At 38.2% G+C, this 16,210-nt stretch overlaps 1 protein-coding gene across 3 annotated transcripts in view; it reads left to right on the top strand.

The window, feature by feature from the left end:
* The window catches only part of CEP135 (centrosomal protein 135), an 83,920-nt gene that overhangs the window by 47,666 nt on the left and 20,044 nt on the right, over nt 1-16,210 (top strand). For all 3 annotated transcript variants that reach the window (XM_055385050.2, XM_019026093.4, XM_063705279.1), the window contains 6 exons: nt 2,430-2,545; nt 2,619-2,773; nt 11,476-11,531; nt 12,872-13,040; nt 14,534-14,644; nt 14,921-15,106. In XM_055385050.2, coding sequence (XP_055241025.1) covers nt 2,430-2,545; nt 2,619-2,773; nt 11,476-11,531; nt 12,872-13,040; nt 14,534-14,644; nt 14,921-15,106 — 793 coding nt within the window. The remainder of the gene's footprint in view (nt 1-2,429; nt 2,546-2,618; nt 2,774-11,475; nt 11,532-12,871; nt 13,041-14,533; nt 14,645-14,920; nt 15,107-16,210) is intronic.

Raw genomic sequence — 16,210 nt, 5'->3', positions numbered from 1 at the left:
TTACCTTTGTCCCGTAAATGAGATCATGTGTAGCTCCATGTAATACAATATAACTGAGGAATTTGAATCTCAAAGAGATGGACCTCTACCCAGTCACATCTGCTAAGTGGAGAGCCAGAACTTAAGTTCATTTTTATTGCTTCACTCTCTGATGAGAAGTTGTTACTTCCCTTTGCTACGTTTATAGCATTTTCGAAGCTAAGAAACTGGTTCATTTTTCCTAACTTGATTCTCAAAATTTCCTTTCCAAACACCATTATGAACAACTAATAATGGCAGTCACTCAACTATTCTTTCCTATGACTTTTACACCTCAACTGTTTCGTTGAGAGGACCTTTATCTTAGCAAAACTTTGGTCAGAAAAGTTACGTTGAAGGTCTGGTATTTAGTCTCTGTTTTCTTCTCTTTCTACCCTAGAATATAAAAAGACAAAGCTACTTTTAGGGCCCACCTAAGGGCTTCCTTTATATGTATATATATCAATAAAGATGTGATCCTGCCTTTGTCAACCCCACTTTCATTAGGACGTCACCCTGCTTTATGAAGTTAGATATAAAGCAGTCTTTACATTTCTACCTGGAATTTCAAGCACTGCCAGCTGCTCAGTGTCCTTCATTAGGGTTTCTGCGGGCCATTCTGTTTTTGAAAGGACTCCGTATAGCTTCCTGGCAGGCATTTTCTCTTTCACGTAGAGGAGGTTGGCCTTCCTATATTCTGCAAAGAAGGCATTATGATGTAGTAGAAGAACATTGTTATAATGTTAGACTAGCCTTAATTTGCATATTTTCTTTGCCCTTACTTTCTTTGTGACCTTGGACAAGTTATTTTTGTTGTTTGTGTTCAGTTGGGATAACAGTTCTAATTATGGAACCGTCCTAATTATGGTACTGTTCTAGGAATAAATGAGCTAATATGTACAAAGTATCACTCTCTGTTGTTATATCTCATGGAACAGCAGTTCTAGCTTTTAGGAATAGTGTGAATACGGTGCAGTCACCTGAACCTGAACCTCACACATAATTTTAGGAAGTAACATTGCTTGAACCTAATGTCTTTCTAACTTGGTTTTGTTTAGTTTTGCGAGTCTAAATAAATCAGTCCCAACTTGACTCTCCTCCCTACCTCTTGATCATCATTCACTTGCTATTAGAACAGTCAGGGTCATGTATTTTGTCTTTCAGAATACCTCAATACTGCCAGTAAAACTTCTTCATTCCTATAAAGATGTCCCTTCTTATTCGTGGTTTTGGAATTCAAACCTCCTTCCCTTTAGGCGATTCTAAGCTAAGCTACCCTCAGCATCTTTTTCCATGTCTTATTCCTCAAAAGGAAACCTAAAAGGAATCCATGGAAATTCCTAATAAATACTCTGAGGTGAGAGCCATGTCTTTTCAGCAAGGCAGGATTGTGAAGTCTCAGGTCAGGGCTAAAAGTGTTCTGAAGACTCTGCATGACATGAAAGCAAATTTTTACTGTTAAACCTTCCAGGAACGTTATTTCTGACAAATAATCCTACTGATCAGTAACAGATTTCTCTGAAATCATCTTTGTCGTTAACCATGTAGGCCGCTGTACATCCTTTCTTTTGCTCCCTAAACCAAGTCTTCAATCTGCAGGAAATGCCTACTTTCCCTGCTTTCTGTCACTCCATTTGACTACCCGGCCAAAAAGTCAGAATAAGAAGCAATATTAAAAGTTCACAGGTCAGGGCTCGGAATGGTGGCTCACACCTGTAATCCCAGCACTTTGGGAGACCGAGGCAGATGGATTGCTTGAGCTCAGGAGTTTGAGACCAGCCTGGGCAACATGGTAAAACCCCGTCTGTACTAAAAATAGAAAAATTAGACAGATATGGTGGTCCATGTCTGTAGTCCCAGCCTCTAGGGATGCTGAGGTGGGAGGATCACCTGAGCCCAGGAGGCGGAGGTTGCAGTGAGCTGAGATCTCACCACTGCACTCCAGCCTGTGTGTCAGAGGGAGACCTTGCCTCAAACAAACAAAAAAAAAGAGCTCACTGGTTGAGATGGTTAGGATTTATGGATAGTGCTTTGAAATGCCAGGTCATACTGTAAGAACAGGATTTTTCCTTTGCCTCCACTATTGGAAAAAGATTTAAAGGAGAGGGGGTTAACATTAGGAAACTAAGAAGAGCTTTAAAACTACCAAGAAGCTTCTAGAAAAGAGCACACAATTAATTTGATTTTTATACTATATTATTTTTAGGAAGATGGAACCATTTTGGAGAAGAATAGTGGACAGCAAGAAATAATAATATATAATGCCATAGATTATACTGGAGGAGCTTTAAAATAAAAAATAGCAAACTTTAAAAATAAGACATCAAAATATTTTTAAGAAATCTCATTTTTTAAACGTATTTCTATGAGAGATAAAGAATACCATTTGTTTTTGTCCATTGATTCTTCAGGATAGTAAATGAGCAGCTACAGCGGTCAATTGATGACCATCAGCACCGACTTTCCATAAAAAGAGGTGAACTTGAATCAGCCCAAGCACAAATTAAAATACTGGAGGAAAAGATAGGTAAATGTTTTAAAATTTTGTTTCTGCTAATCCTAATGTACTTTGTCTAACAAACATTTCTTTTCATTTGTAGATGAACTAAACCTTAAGATGACTTCACAGGATGAGGAGGCTCATGTAATGAAAAAGACCATTGGTGTTATTGATAAAGAAAAAGACTTTCTCCAGGAGACTGTAGATGAGAAGACAGAAAAGATTGCAAATTTGCAAGAAAACCTAGCTAATAAAGTATGTGATCGTTTACTGTAATTTTCCAGCATCCAAACAGAACAGTTTTTTTTGTTTTTGTTTTTGAGATGGGGTCTCACTCTGTCACTCAGGCTGGAGTGCAGTGGCATGATCACAGCTCACTGCAACCCCTATCTCTTGGGCTCAAGGAATCCCCCCACCTCAGCAATTGGAATTACAGGCATGAGCCACTACTCCTAGCCAGAAAAGATTATTGTATTTTCACTTATTCATTTCTTTTTTAAAAGGTTTATTTACTTTTGGCAGGATGTGGTGGCTCACACCTGCAATCCCAGCACTTTGGGAGGCTGAGGTGGGAGGATTGCTTGAGCTCAGGAGTTCAAGACAAGCCTGGGCCACGTGGTGAGACTCCAGCTCTACCAAAAATACAAAAAATTAGCTAGGTGTGGTGGTGTGCACCTGTGGTCCCAGTTGCTCAGGAAGCTGAGGTGGGAGGATCACTTGAGCCCAGGGGCAGAGATTGCACTGAGCTGAGATCATGCCACTGCACTTCAGCCTGGGTGACAGAGCAACACCCTGCCTCTAAATAAATAAATAAATAAAAAGTTTATGTACTTTTATTGGTACATATGAGATGTACATATTTTTGGGTTACACATGGTAATTTGAGACATTCATATAATCAAGTCAGGGTAATTGGGATATTTATCACTTTATTTTTTTCTTTATGCTAGGAATGTGTAAATTACTCTCTTTTAGCTGTTTTGAAATGTGCGCTGGATTAGTGTTAACTGGAGTCACCCTATTGATATCTCTCGAACACCAGGTCTTATTTCTTCTAAGTGTATATTTGTGCCCATTAATCAACCTCTCTTCACGCCTCCTCCCTCATCCTTTTACTGGTCTCTGGTAACTACCAGTCTACTCTCTGTCTTCATGAGATCCACTTTTTAGCACCCACGTATGGGTGAGAACAAATGATATTTGTCTGTCTGTGCTTGACATGTTTCACTTAACATCATGACCTCCAGGTCCATCCATGTTGCTGCAAATGACAGCATTTCATTCATTTTCATGGCTGAATAATATTTCCTGTGTATATATACCGGGGGCAGATATTTCTTTGATATATTGATTTCCTCTCTTTCAGATATTTACTCAATAGTGGAATTGCGGGATCATATGGTAGTTATAGTTTTAGTTTTTTGAGGAACCTTCATACACTGTTTTCCATAGTGGCTGTACTAATTTACATTCCCACCAACAGTGTACAAGAGTTCCTGTTTCTCCATATCCTTGCCAGCATCTGTTATTCCCCATCTTTTTGATAAAAAGCATTCTAACTGGGGTGAGACGATATCTCATTGTGGTTTTACTTTGCATTTCTCTGATAATTAGTCATGTTGAGCATTTTTTCACATGCTTTTTGGCCATCTGTATATTTTCTTTTGAGAACTGTCTATGAAAATCTTTGCCCATTTTAAAATTGGATTATTTGGAGTTTTTTTGCTATTGAGTTGTTTGGGCTCTTTGTATGTTCTGGTTATTAATCCCTTGTCAGATGGATAGTTTGCAGATATTTTCTCCCATTCTGTAGGTTGTCTCTTCACTTTGTTAATAGTTTCCATTGCTGTGCAGAAGCTTTTTGGCTTAATGTAATCCCATTTGTCTCTTTCTACTTTTGTTGCCTGTGCTTTTAAAGTCTTACACAAACAATATTTGTCCACACCAATGTCCTAGAGCATTTCCCCAACATTTTCTTCTAGTAGTTCCATAGTTTCAGGTCATAGATTTGAGTCTTTAATCCACTTTGATTTCAGTTTTGTATATGGTAAGAGACAGAGGGCCAGTTTCATTATTCTGTATGTGGTTATCCAGTTTTCCCAGCACCATTTATTGAAAAGACTGCCCTGTCCCCATTGTATGTTCTTGGCATCTTGTTGAAAATGAGTTGGCTTTAAATGTGTGGATTTATATCTGGGTCCCCTATTATGTTCTGTTGGTCTGTGTGTCTTGTTTTTACACCAATACCATGCTGATTGGATAGCTGTATGGTATATTTTGAAGTCAGTTAGTGCGATCTCCAGATTTGTTTTTTTGCTCAGGATTGCTTTGGCTATTTGGGGTCTTTAGTGATTCCAATTTATTTGAGGATTTTTTTTTTTTCTATATCTGTGAGAAATGTTGATCGTGTTCTAATAGGGATTACATTGAATCTGTAAATTGCTTTGGGTATTATTATCATTTTAACAACATTAATTCCTTCAATCCATGAGTATGGAATATCCTTCCATTTTTTTATGGCCTCTTCTATTTCTTTCATCAGTGTTTTGTAGTTTTCCTTGTGTAGATCTTTCATATATTTGGTTAAATTGATCCCTGGGTATTTTCTATTCTTTGCAGCTATTGTAAATGGAATTGTTTTGTTGATTTATTTTTCAGATTGCTGGTGGAGTATAAAAATGCTGTTGATTTTTGTAATCTTGATTTTGTATTGTGCAACTTACTGAATTTGCTTATCAGTTCCAACAGTTTTTTAGTGGAGTCTTAAGGTTTTTCTAAATACAAGATCATGTGGTCTGCATATAAGGCTAATTTGACTTCTTCTTTTCAATTTGGATGCTCTTTTTTTCTTTCTCTTGACTAATTGTTCTGGCCAGGACTTCCAGGATTATGTTAAATAAAAGTGTGAAAGTGGGCATCCTTGGCTTGTTCCAGATCTTAGAGGAGAGGCTTTCAAGTTTTCCCCGTTCAATATTATGTTGGCCCTAGGGTTAGGCCTTTGTTATTTTGAGGTATTTTCTTTCTGTACCCTTTGTTGAGGGTTTTTACAAAAACAGGATGTTGCAACTTATTGAATGCTTTTTCAGCATCTATTGAAATGATTTATATGGTTTCTCTTCTTGCTTCTGTTAATGTATCATGTTTATTGATTGTGCATGTTGAACCATCCTTGCATCCTTGGGATGAATCCCACTTGATCATGGTGAATGATCTTTGTAATTTATTTAAAAAATATTGTTGAATTTAGTTTGCTAGTATTTTGTTGAGGATTTTTGCATATATTTGCATCAATGATATTGGCCTGTAGTTTTCTTTTTTTGTTGTGTTTTTGTCTGGTTTTGGTATCAAGATAATGCAGGCCTTGTAGAATGAATTTGAAAGTATTCCACCCTTTTCAATTTCCTTGAAGAGTTTGAGCAGGAATTGGTATTAGTTCTTTAGATGTTCAGTAGAGTTCAGCAGTGAAGCCATTAGGTCCTGGACTTTTCTTTTGTGGAAGACTTTTTATTACAGCTTCTATCTTATTACATGCTATTGGTTTGTTGAAGTTTTCTGTTTCTTCATGGTTCAAACTTGGTAGCTTGTAAGTGTCCAGGAATTTCTCCATTTCTTCTAGGTTTTCCAATTTGTTGACCTGTGATTGTAATTGTCTTTCATGATTCCTTGTATTTTCTGTGGTCACAGTTATGTCCCCTTTTTTGTTTCTGATTTTATTTATTGGGTCTTCTCTCCTTTTTTATTAGTCAACCTTAAAGGTTTGTTGATTTTTGTTTATCTTTTTTAAAAACCAACTTTTCATTTCATTGATCCTTTGTATTTTCTTTTTTTTTGAGACGGAGTCTCGCTTTGTCGCCCAGGGTGGAGTGCAGTGGCACGATCTTGGCTCACTGCAAGCTCTGCCTCCCGGGTTCACGCCGCCTCCCAGGTTCACGCCATTCTCCTGCCTCAGCCTCCCGAGTAGCTGGGACTGTAGGCGCCCACCACCACACCTGGCTAATTTCTTTTTGTATTTTTAGTAGAGACGGGGTTTCACCATGTTAGCCAGGATGGTCTCGATCTCCTGACCTAGTGATCCGCCCGCCTCGGCCTTCCAAAGTGCTGGGATTAGAGGTGTGAGCCACTGTGCCTGGCTGATCTTTTATATTTTCATCTCAATTCCATTTATTTTTGCTCTGATCTTTATTCTTTCTGGCCTTCTACTAACTTGGGGTTTGGTTTGTTCTTGCTTTTCTAGTTCCTTTCTAGTTTCTGGTTGAGGTACATCATCACTAGTTTGTTTATTCTAAGTCTTTCTAGTTGAGGTATGTCATCACTAGGTTGTTTATTTGAAATCTTTTTTTGTTTTGTTTTTTTTGTTTTTGAGACAGAGTCTCACTCTATTGCCCAGGCTGAAGTGCAGTAGCAAGATCATGGCTCATTGCAGCCTTGACCTTTCAGGCACAAGCAATCCTCCTACCTCAGCCTCCCAATTAGCTGGCACTACAGACGTGTACTACCAATGCCTAGCTAATTTTTAATTTTTTTGTAGAGACGGTGTCTTACCATGTTTCCCAGGCTGGTCTCCAACTCCTAGTCTCAGGCAGTCCTCTGGCTCAGCCTCCCCAAGTGCTGGGATTACAGGCATGAGCCACCATGCTCAGCCTCAACTTTTTTGATACAGACATTTATTGCTATAAACTTCCCTCTTAGCACTGTTTTTGCTGTATTTCACAGATTTTGGTACATTATATTTCCCTTTTCATTTGTTTCAAGAATTTTTTAAATTGCCTTTTTAATTTCTTCATTGACCCATTGGTCATTCGAGAGCAACTGTTGTTTAATTTCCATGTGTTTGTGTAGTTTCCAGCGTTTCTCTTATTGATTTCTAGTTTTATTCTGTTTTATTCAGAAAAGATACTTGATATGCTTTCTACTTTCTTGAATGTGTTGAAACTTGTTTTGTGGCATGAACTATGGTCTATTCTGTAGAACGTTCCATGTGCTGATAAAAGGAATTTATTCTGCAGCAGTTGGGTGAAATGTTCTGTAAATGTCAGTTGGGCATATTTGTCTAGTGTATAGATTAACTCCAATGTTTCTTTGTTGATTTTATGTCAACATGATCTGTCCATTACTGATAGTGGGGTGGTGAAGTCCCCTACCATTATCGTATTGCAGTCTGTCTCTCTTTTTAGATCTATTAATGTTTGCTTTATATACCTGGGAACCTGGTGTTGGGTGCATAAATATGTATAATTATTATACTCTCTTTCTGTATTGACCCCTTTATAATTCTATATAGTGACCTTTCTTGTCTCTTTATAGTCTTTGACTTGTAGGCTACTTTATCTGATATAAGTAAAGCTACTCTTTCTGTTTTTTGCTTGCATGGAATATCTTTTTCCATCCATTCACTTTCAGTCTTATTTGTGTCTTTATAGGTGAAGTGGATTTCCTGTAGGCAGTATATAGTTGGGTCTTATTTTTAACCATTCAGACACTCAGTCTTTTAATTGGAGAATGGAGTTAGTTCAGTGTTGTAATTGATATGTAAGGACTTAATGCTACCTTTTTTTTTTTTTTGCTTCTTTTCTAGTTGTTTTATAACTCTTCTCTTTCTTCCCTTTTTATTGTCATCCTTCATGGTTAAGTGATTTTCTCTGGTAGTATGTTTTAATTAATTGCTTTTTATAGCTTTTTACACTGTGGTTACCATGAAGCTTACAAAACATATCTTTCTAAGTTATTTTAAAGAACTGACAACTTACCTTAGATTACACACACACAATAAAAACAAAGAAGACCAGGCATGTTGGCTCACACCTGTAATCCCAACACTTTGGGAGACAAAGATGAGAGGATTGCTTGAGGCCACAAGTTTAATATAGTGAGACCCCATCTCTACAAAAATAAAAAAATTAGCTCAGCATGGTGGTACCTGTAGTCCCAGATATTCAGGAGCCTGAGGCAGGAGGATCACTTGAGCCCAGGAGTTTAAGGCTGTAATGAGCTATGATCATACCATTACACTTCAAGTCTGGGTGACAGAACAAGACCCAGTCTCTAAAAAACAAACAACAAACAAACAAAACAAAAAACCTACAAAGACATAACTAAAAAAAAATTCTACACTTTATCTCCCTCGCATTTTGACTTGTGGTTGTCTTAATTTACAGATTTGTATATTGCCTATCTCTTAACAGGTTGCTGTAGCTATTATTGTTTTTGATAGATTAGATTTTTAGGTTTCATAGTAGAACTATAAGTGGATTGTATACCACAACTACAGTATCAGAGTATTCTGGGTTTGTCTCTGTATTTAATTTTACCAGTGGGTTTTATACCTTCAAATGTTTTCTTTTTGCACATTAGTTTTTTTCTTTCAAATTGAAAAACTCCCTTAGCATTTCTTTTAAGATATGCCTGTTCGTGGTGAATTCTCTTAGCTTTTGTTTATCTGGGAAGGACTTTATATCTTCTTCTTATTTGAAGGGCACTTTTGCTGGATAACATATTCTTGTATGGCAGTTTTTTTCTTTTAGTACTTTGAAAATGATAGTCTACTTCCTCTTGGCCTGTATGGTTTCTTTTGAGAAGACTGTTTCTAGATGAATTGCAGTTCCTTTATATGTTATTTGCTTTTCTCTTCTTGCTTTTAGGATCCTATCTTTGTCCTTGACCTTGGAGAGTTTATTATATGCCTTGGGGCAGTCTTTTTGGGGTTGTATCTCTTTGTTGTTCTCTGACCTTCGTACACCAGGAAATTTATCTTTCTCAAGTTTTGGAAAGTGTTCTGTTATTATTTCTTTGAGTAAGCTTTCTACCCCTTCATCTTGCTCAACTCCCTCTTGAACACCAGTAATCCTTAGGTTTTGTATTTTTCTATATCTTGTAGGCAATTTTTGTTCCTTTTTATTCTTTTGTTGTTGTTGTTGTTCTCTTTTGACTGCGTAATTTCAAGTAGCTTGTCTTCAAGCTCACTGATTCTTGCCTTTGCTTGATCCATTCTCCTGTTGAGATCCTCCAATGAATTTTTCAGCTCAGGAAATGTATTTCTCAATTCTAAGATTTGTTTGACATTTTTTATTATTTCAACCTCTTTGTTAAATTTCTCTGATATGAGCCAAGTGTGGTGATGTGCACCTGTGGTTCCAACTACATAGGAGGCTGAGGCAGGAGGGTCCGTTGAGTCCTAGGTGGTTGAGTCTGCAGTGAGCCGTGATTACACCACTGCACTCCAGCCTGGGTGACAGAATGAGACCCTGTCTCAAAAAAATATATTAAAAATTTTTTTCTGATAAATTTCTGAATTTTCTGTGTTATCTTGGAGATCACTGAATTTCCTTGATACCTCAATTTTGAATTCTTGGCCAGAGAGCTCAGGTGTCACTGTCTTGTCAGGATCAATCACTGGTTCCTTGCTTTGTCCATTTGGAGAGTTCATGGTCCCCTGTTTGCTGTTGTTTCTTGCGGATGTATGTCTGTGTCTTTGAAGGATTAGTTGTTTACTCCAGTCTTCTCTGTCTGGCTTGTTTTTTGTTGTTGTTTTTGTTTTTGTTTTTTGAGACAGAGTCTTGCTCTGTCACCTAGACTGGAGTGCAGTGGCATCATCTCAACTCACTGCAACCTCCGTCTCCTGAGTTCAAGCTATTCTCCTGCCTCAGCCTCCCGAGTAGCTGGAATTACAGGCACGCAACACCACACCTGGCTAATTTTTGTATTTTTAGTAGAGATGGCATTTCACCATGTTGGCCAGGCTGGTCTCGAACTCCTGATCTCAGGTGATCCACCTGCCTCAGCCTCCCAAAGTGCTGGGATTACGGGCCTGAACCACCACACCCAGCCTGGCTTGTTTTGGTTTTCATTGGTTACATTTGCTTAGAGATTCTTCAAACTTTATTGAATTTCATTATACTTTTTTTCCTAGGTCACTGCCTCCTTTTTGTCACTAGATGGTGGCTAAAGCCCAAGTTTGCCTTGGCTTTAGTGAATGCTCAGACCTCTGCCCATCTGGGATGGGGGAGGTCCCAAAGGGGATGTCCCAGCAGTGTGGAAGGGCTAGCTAAGGGTTTGTGCCCAGGAGACCTGTGGAATGTACCTCCTACAGCATGGTGTTACTGAACTACCACTCTGATTGGGTGTCTTTGGCTGAGTAATAGAGAAGAGTTTCCAGGGATGAGGAGGTAGTCCTACCTCCCCACTTTGTCTCTGGGTATCCTCAGGGACAGGTCTCCCTTCAGGTATCCATGATGTTTCCTGTGTGTTGAGGCATGGAACAGGTCTCCTGCCAAATTACCCAAGATAGTAGAAAAGCTGATTGTCCACCTCAATCTCACTTTTTCCGGTGTAGAAACCATGAGTTAGGGGAGATTTTCCAGGTACTTGGTGCCAGGCAGATTGAGAGAAGGGGCATCACAGGTGTAAAAATTCGATTCTGTCACCATCTGCTCAGAGGTTTTTTATGTCTCTGTGGCCCAGGAACTGACTCGTCCTCGTATTTGAGTCCTGGGATAGTGCTGATGATAATGTTAGCATTGTATATTTATTTTTGGTTTTCTTTGTGAGGATTGAAGTCAGCTTGTGACTACACCACCATTTTAGACCCAGAAGTTTCCCAAATATGCAGTTATTATTGGCCATGTAGAAGTTTCTAAGACCTAGGGCCATATTTTCTAATGTTTAAATGTCATTTTTTTCAAATAATGTTAATCTTCAAAATGTGATTTTATCTATTTCTAGAATGTGATTTTATCAGATCTCATTAAAGCAAACTCAAGAAAACTATTCAAGGGTTGGTCAAAACATGCCAGTATGTGAAGTATGATTGGGACATGGAGATATGTTTACTTGGAGCTTTGTTTTAGGCATACTTTATATAATTGAGCTGCGTATTTGAACTATATGAATATCACAAGTTACATAAATTTAGCTAAAGACATTTTGGTTTAAAATCTTACACGTTTTTGTAATTTCTATAGGAAAAAGCTGTTGCTCAAATGAAGATAATGATCTCAGAGTGTGAATCATCTGTGAAGTAAGTCATTAGTGAAATTACATCCAGCTTTTTAGGAGATTTTCAGTGAATACAGCTTTATCTATTCAGTAGCATTGCAGCAATAGAAGAATTTCCCTTTCAATTTCCCCATTTTTGTCAATGGTAGCATCATTTTCTCAGTCTCCAGCTTGAAAATGTTATCTTCTTTAACCTCTCCTTTTCTGTCATCCACATCTAAACACTTATATCTTATTAACTATTCTCCTATATACCTATTTGTTCCTTATTTTTACTATAATTATGCCACTTGGAGCCTAATCATTAAAACCTAAAATTACTTTAGTAGCCAATCTCGAATTTATTCTCCATCTAAACCTATCTTGAGCACTGTCACAAAATTTTACATTTTATGTATAGTCTCTCTAGGCAGATTGTAAGCCACTTCAAGAAAAAAGTCACTTATTATATTTATTTTACATACCCTTAACATTTTATATAATAGTGGGGATTATAAACATTTAATAAATATTTGCCAATTGAATCTATGCTTTACTTTTTGTTTGTTTGTTTTTGAGACAAGGTCTCACTCTGTCGCACAGGCTGGAGTGCGGTGGCGAGATCTCTGCTCACGGCAACCTCACCCTCCCCAGGCTCAGGTGATCCTCCCACCTCAGCCTTCTGAGTAGCTGAGACTGCAGGCGTGTGCCACCACGCTCAGCTAATTTTAAAAAATTTTTTTGTAGAAACGACGTCTCCCTATATTGCCCAGGCTGGTCTCGAACTCCTGGGCTCAAGCTATTCAACTTTTTTTGTTGTTGTTGAGACGGAGTCTCGCTCTGTTGCCCAGGCTGGAGTGCAGTGGGGCGATCTCGGCTCATTGCAAGCTCTGCCTCCCGGGTTCACGCCATTTTCCTGCCTCAGCCTCCCGAGTAGCTGGACTACAGGCGCCCGCCACCACACCCGGCTATTTTTTTTTTTTTTTGTATTTTTAGTAGAGACGGGGTTTCACCGTGTTAGCCAGGATGGTCTCTATCTCCTGACCTCATGATCTGCCCGCCTCGGCCTCCCAAAGTTCTGGGATTACAGGCGTGAGCCACTGCACCCAGCCCCCAAGCTATTCAACTTTTAACACTTGAAAGTTTTCTGTGTTTACTTGACTGTTGGAATAACTTTTTTTTTACTTCATTTGCATGTAATTATTGGTAGAGCTCTAAAATACCTGTTCTACCTAATTAATAGGTCTCTTAATGCAGCAGTTATAATTTCTTATAATCACAGTATATTTGTATTCTAAGTATACTTAGACTATAAGTTTTCTTTTAAATGAACTACAGTTTTTAAAAGTTTTCTTTATTAGTTTCACATCACTCATTTAACAGCCAGCTGAAAGAAACATTGGTTAATCAAGATCGTGAGATAAACAGCCTCCGGCGCCAGCTTGATGCAGCTCACAAAGAACTCGATGAAGTAGGAAGATCTAGAGAAATCGCTTTTAAGGAAAACAGAAGACTGCAAGATGACCTGGCTACAATGGCAAGAGAAAACCAAGTATGAACACAAGGCATAAATTTTGATAGTTTTATACTTTCCATTGTTTGCTAAATATTAAAGCTCTAAATATTTTTTCTAAAATCTAATGATATAAAAATAAGCGACATAAATAATTCATTAAGGACAATAGTGTTTATCAGGGTATTAAAAAATGTAGCTTAGGCCGGGCGCAGTGGCTCACACCTGTAATCTTAGCACTTTCAGAGGCTGAGGTGGGTGGATCACTTGAGGTCAGGAGTTCGAGACCAGCCTGGCCAACATTGTGAAACCCCCATCTCTACTAAAAATACAAAAATTAGTCAGGCCTGGTGGCACATGCCTGTAATCCCAGCTGCTCGGAAGGCTGAGGCAGGAGAATCACCTGAACCTGGAGGCGGAGGTTGCAGTGAGCCGAGATCGTGCCACTGCACTCCAGCCTGGGCAACAGAGTGAGACTCCATCTAAAAAAAAAAAAAAATGGGCAACAGCGTGAGACTCTGTCAAAAAACAAAACAAAACATAGCTTAGAATGCTGCTATATATCACAGGGTGTCTAATAGGTGCAACTGGTCTTCTCACCATTTTGGTCTTTGTTGCAAGGAAACCTAAAGGTGGGAGCATGAAATTCTGTATGTCAGAAATCATTGTCACCCTACTGGGTGAGGACATCAGCATCACTCCCACAGCAAAGTTTCTGTGTTTTAAAGACTCAGGATAGGTTTTCATTATTTGTGCAAGCTTCTGTCGGCTCCAAAATACACCTGTAGATAAATGAATGTTTTAGAATGGCAAGTACTGAAAGGTGTTAGTTCTGTTCGTGCTGGTTTCTTAAAAGATTGTACTGAGAAAACCAGTGATTTTACTGTTTTAAATATCTTATGTTTTTAAAAAATTATTTTCCGTATTATTCAGCATAAAGCATATTGATGAAATATGAATGTTTTTTAATGTCAACCCCTGACCATAGCTAGCCTTTAGTGTAAATGCCAGATACATGATCAGGACTATTATGGGAAATGTGTGATAAAGTTTGGTTAAAAAGTCAGTATCAGACCAGGCATGGTAGCTCACGCCTATAATCCTAGCACTTTCGGAGACCAAAGTGGGAGGATTGCTTGAGCCCAGGAGTTTGAGACCAGGCTGGACATCATAGTGAGACCTCATCTCAGAAAATTAAAAAATAAATTAGCTGGTATGGTGACATGTGCGTGTGGTCTCAGCTACTCGGAGGGCTGAAGTGGAAGGATTGCTTGAGCCCAGAAGGTCGAGGCTGCAGTGAGCTGTGATCACGCCATTGCACTCCAGTCTGGGCTACAGAATGAGACTCTGTCTGAAAAATTTTAAAAAGACAAGATCAGCCAGGAAAAATATGTGAAAATAACACTTAGGAACAGTTTTCCTTTTGCCCTACTCTATCTTATTCTCCAATTCCAAAGGAATTATTTGAATATAAATAAAATTTATTTGGTGTTGTGTTCATTTTAGATTGTCTTTAATTTTCTGATTTGTAGGAAATCTCATTGGAATTGGAAGCAGCAGTGCAAGAAAAAGAAGAAATGAAGAGCAGAGTTCATAAATACATAACAGAGGTGTCACGATGGGAGAGCTTAATGGCTGCCAAGGTGAAAAATATTAGTTAGGTTGGATTTAAGACTGAGGTTTTTTTTTTTTTAACTTTTTCATGTGCCTCTACAATTAGATATTAAACATTTTGAAGTAGAGATCTTGTCTACTGCCTTTTTCTATTTTTCCCATAGATTTTAGTGTGGTACCTGCACAGATATCTAATGCTTCCTAAATTAGAACAGAATGCTGCGTATGTGTATGTGTTTATGACATAGGTGTTGCAGTAAGTGACAATTACTAATTTAGAAACAATTTTATTATGATTAAACCAGGAAAAAGAAAATCAAGATTTGTTAGACAGATTTCAGATGCTTCATAACCGTGCTGAAGACTGGGAGGTCAAAGCCCATCAAGCTGAGGGAGAAAGCAGCTCAGTTCGACTGGAACTTCTTTCTATTGACACTGAGAGGAGACATCTTCGAGAAAGAGTGGAGCTATTAGAAAAAGAAATTCAAGAGGTAATATATTTATTTGTTTTGTAAAGATGTTATTTAGTGAAACAGAAAACATTCAAAGATACTTAATTTTTTTTGAGATGAAGTCCCACTCTGTTGCCCAGGCTGGAGTGCAATGGCACGATCTTTGCTCACTGCACCCACCTCCTGGGTTCAAGCGATTCTTCTGTCTCAGCCTCCTGAGTAGCTGGGATTATAGGCGTGTGCCACCACACCTGGCCAATTTTTTGTAGTTTTAGTAGAGATGGGGTTTCACCATGTTGGCCAGGCTGCTCTCGAACTCCTGACCTTGAGTGATCCACCCACCTCAGCCTCCCAAAATGCTGGGATTACAGGCATGAGCCACCGCACCCGGCCTCAAAGATACTTTATTGACCTGAGGTCGTAAACATTGATAAAATCAAGTTCAGTGGTAAATTTCTGTCATTCTCATAATTTGCATAGAAGCCCATTACTTTTTTTTGTAGTAAAAGATACATACATCAAATTTCCCATTTTAACTATTTTTAAGTAGACAGTTCTGTGGCATTAGTACATTCACAATGTTGTGTAACTATCACCATTATTTGTCATTCTGCTTTCTGTCTCTATGAATTTGATTACTCTAGATACCTTATATAGTGGAATCACACAATGTTTGTCCTTTTGTGACTGATTTCACTTAGCCTTAAGGTTTACTTTACCTCAAGGTTCATCCATATTGTGTAGCATGTGTCAGAATTTCATCCTTTTTTAAGGCTGAATAACATGTCATTGTATGTATGTACCACATTTTTGTTTAGCCATTCCTCTGTCAATGGACATTTGATTTGTTTCTACCTTTTGGCTGTTGTGAATAATGCTGCTATGAACATGAGTATACAAATATATCTGTTCAGGTGCTTGCTTTCAATTCTTTTGGGTATATACCCAGAAGTGGAATTACTGGATCATATGATAATTCTATGTTTAATTTTTTGAGGAATAGCCATGTGGTTTTTCCATAGGTGCTACACCATTTTACATTTCTACCAGCAATGCACGAGGGTTCCAGTTGCTCCATATCCTTGCCAACACTTGTAATTTTTTTACTTTTTATTTTATAAGAGCCGTCATAATGGGAATAGA

The sequence above is a fragment of the Gorilla gorilla genome, chromosome 3, assembly GCF_029281585.2.
Source record: "Gorilla gorilla gorilla isolate KB3781 chromosome 3, NHGRI_mGorGor1-v2.1_pri, whole genome shotgun sequence".
In the NCBI taxonomy this organism is placed as follows: Eukaryota; Metazoa; Chordata; class Mammalia; order Primates; family Hominidae; genus Gorilla; species Gorilla gorilla.
Note: the sequence above shows the minus strand (reverse complement) of the source record. Positions and strands in the feature narration are given on the sequence as shown.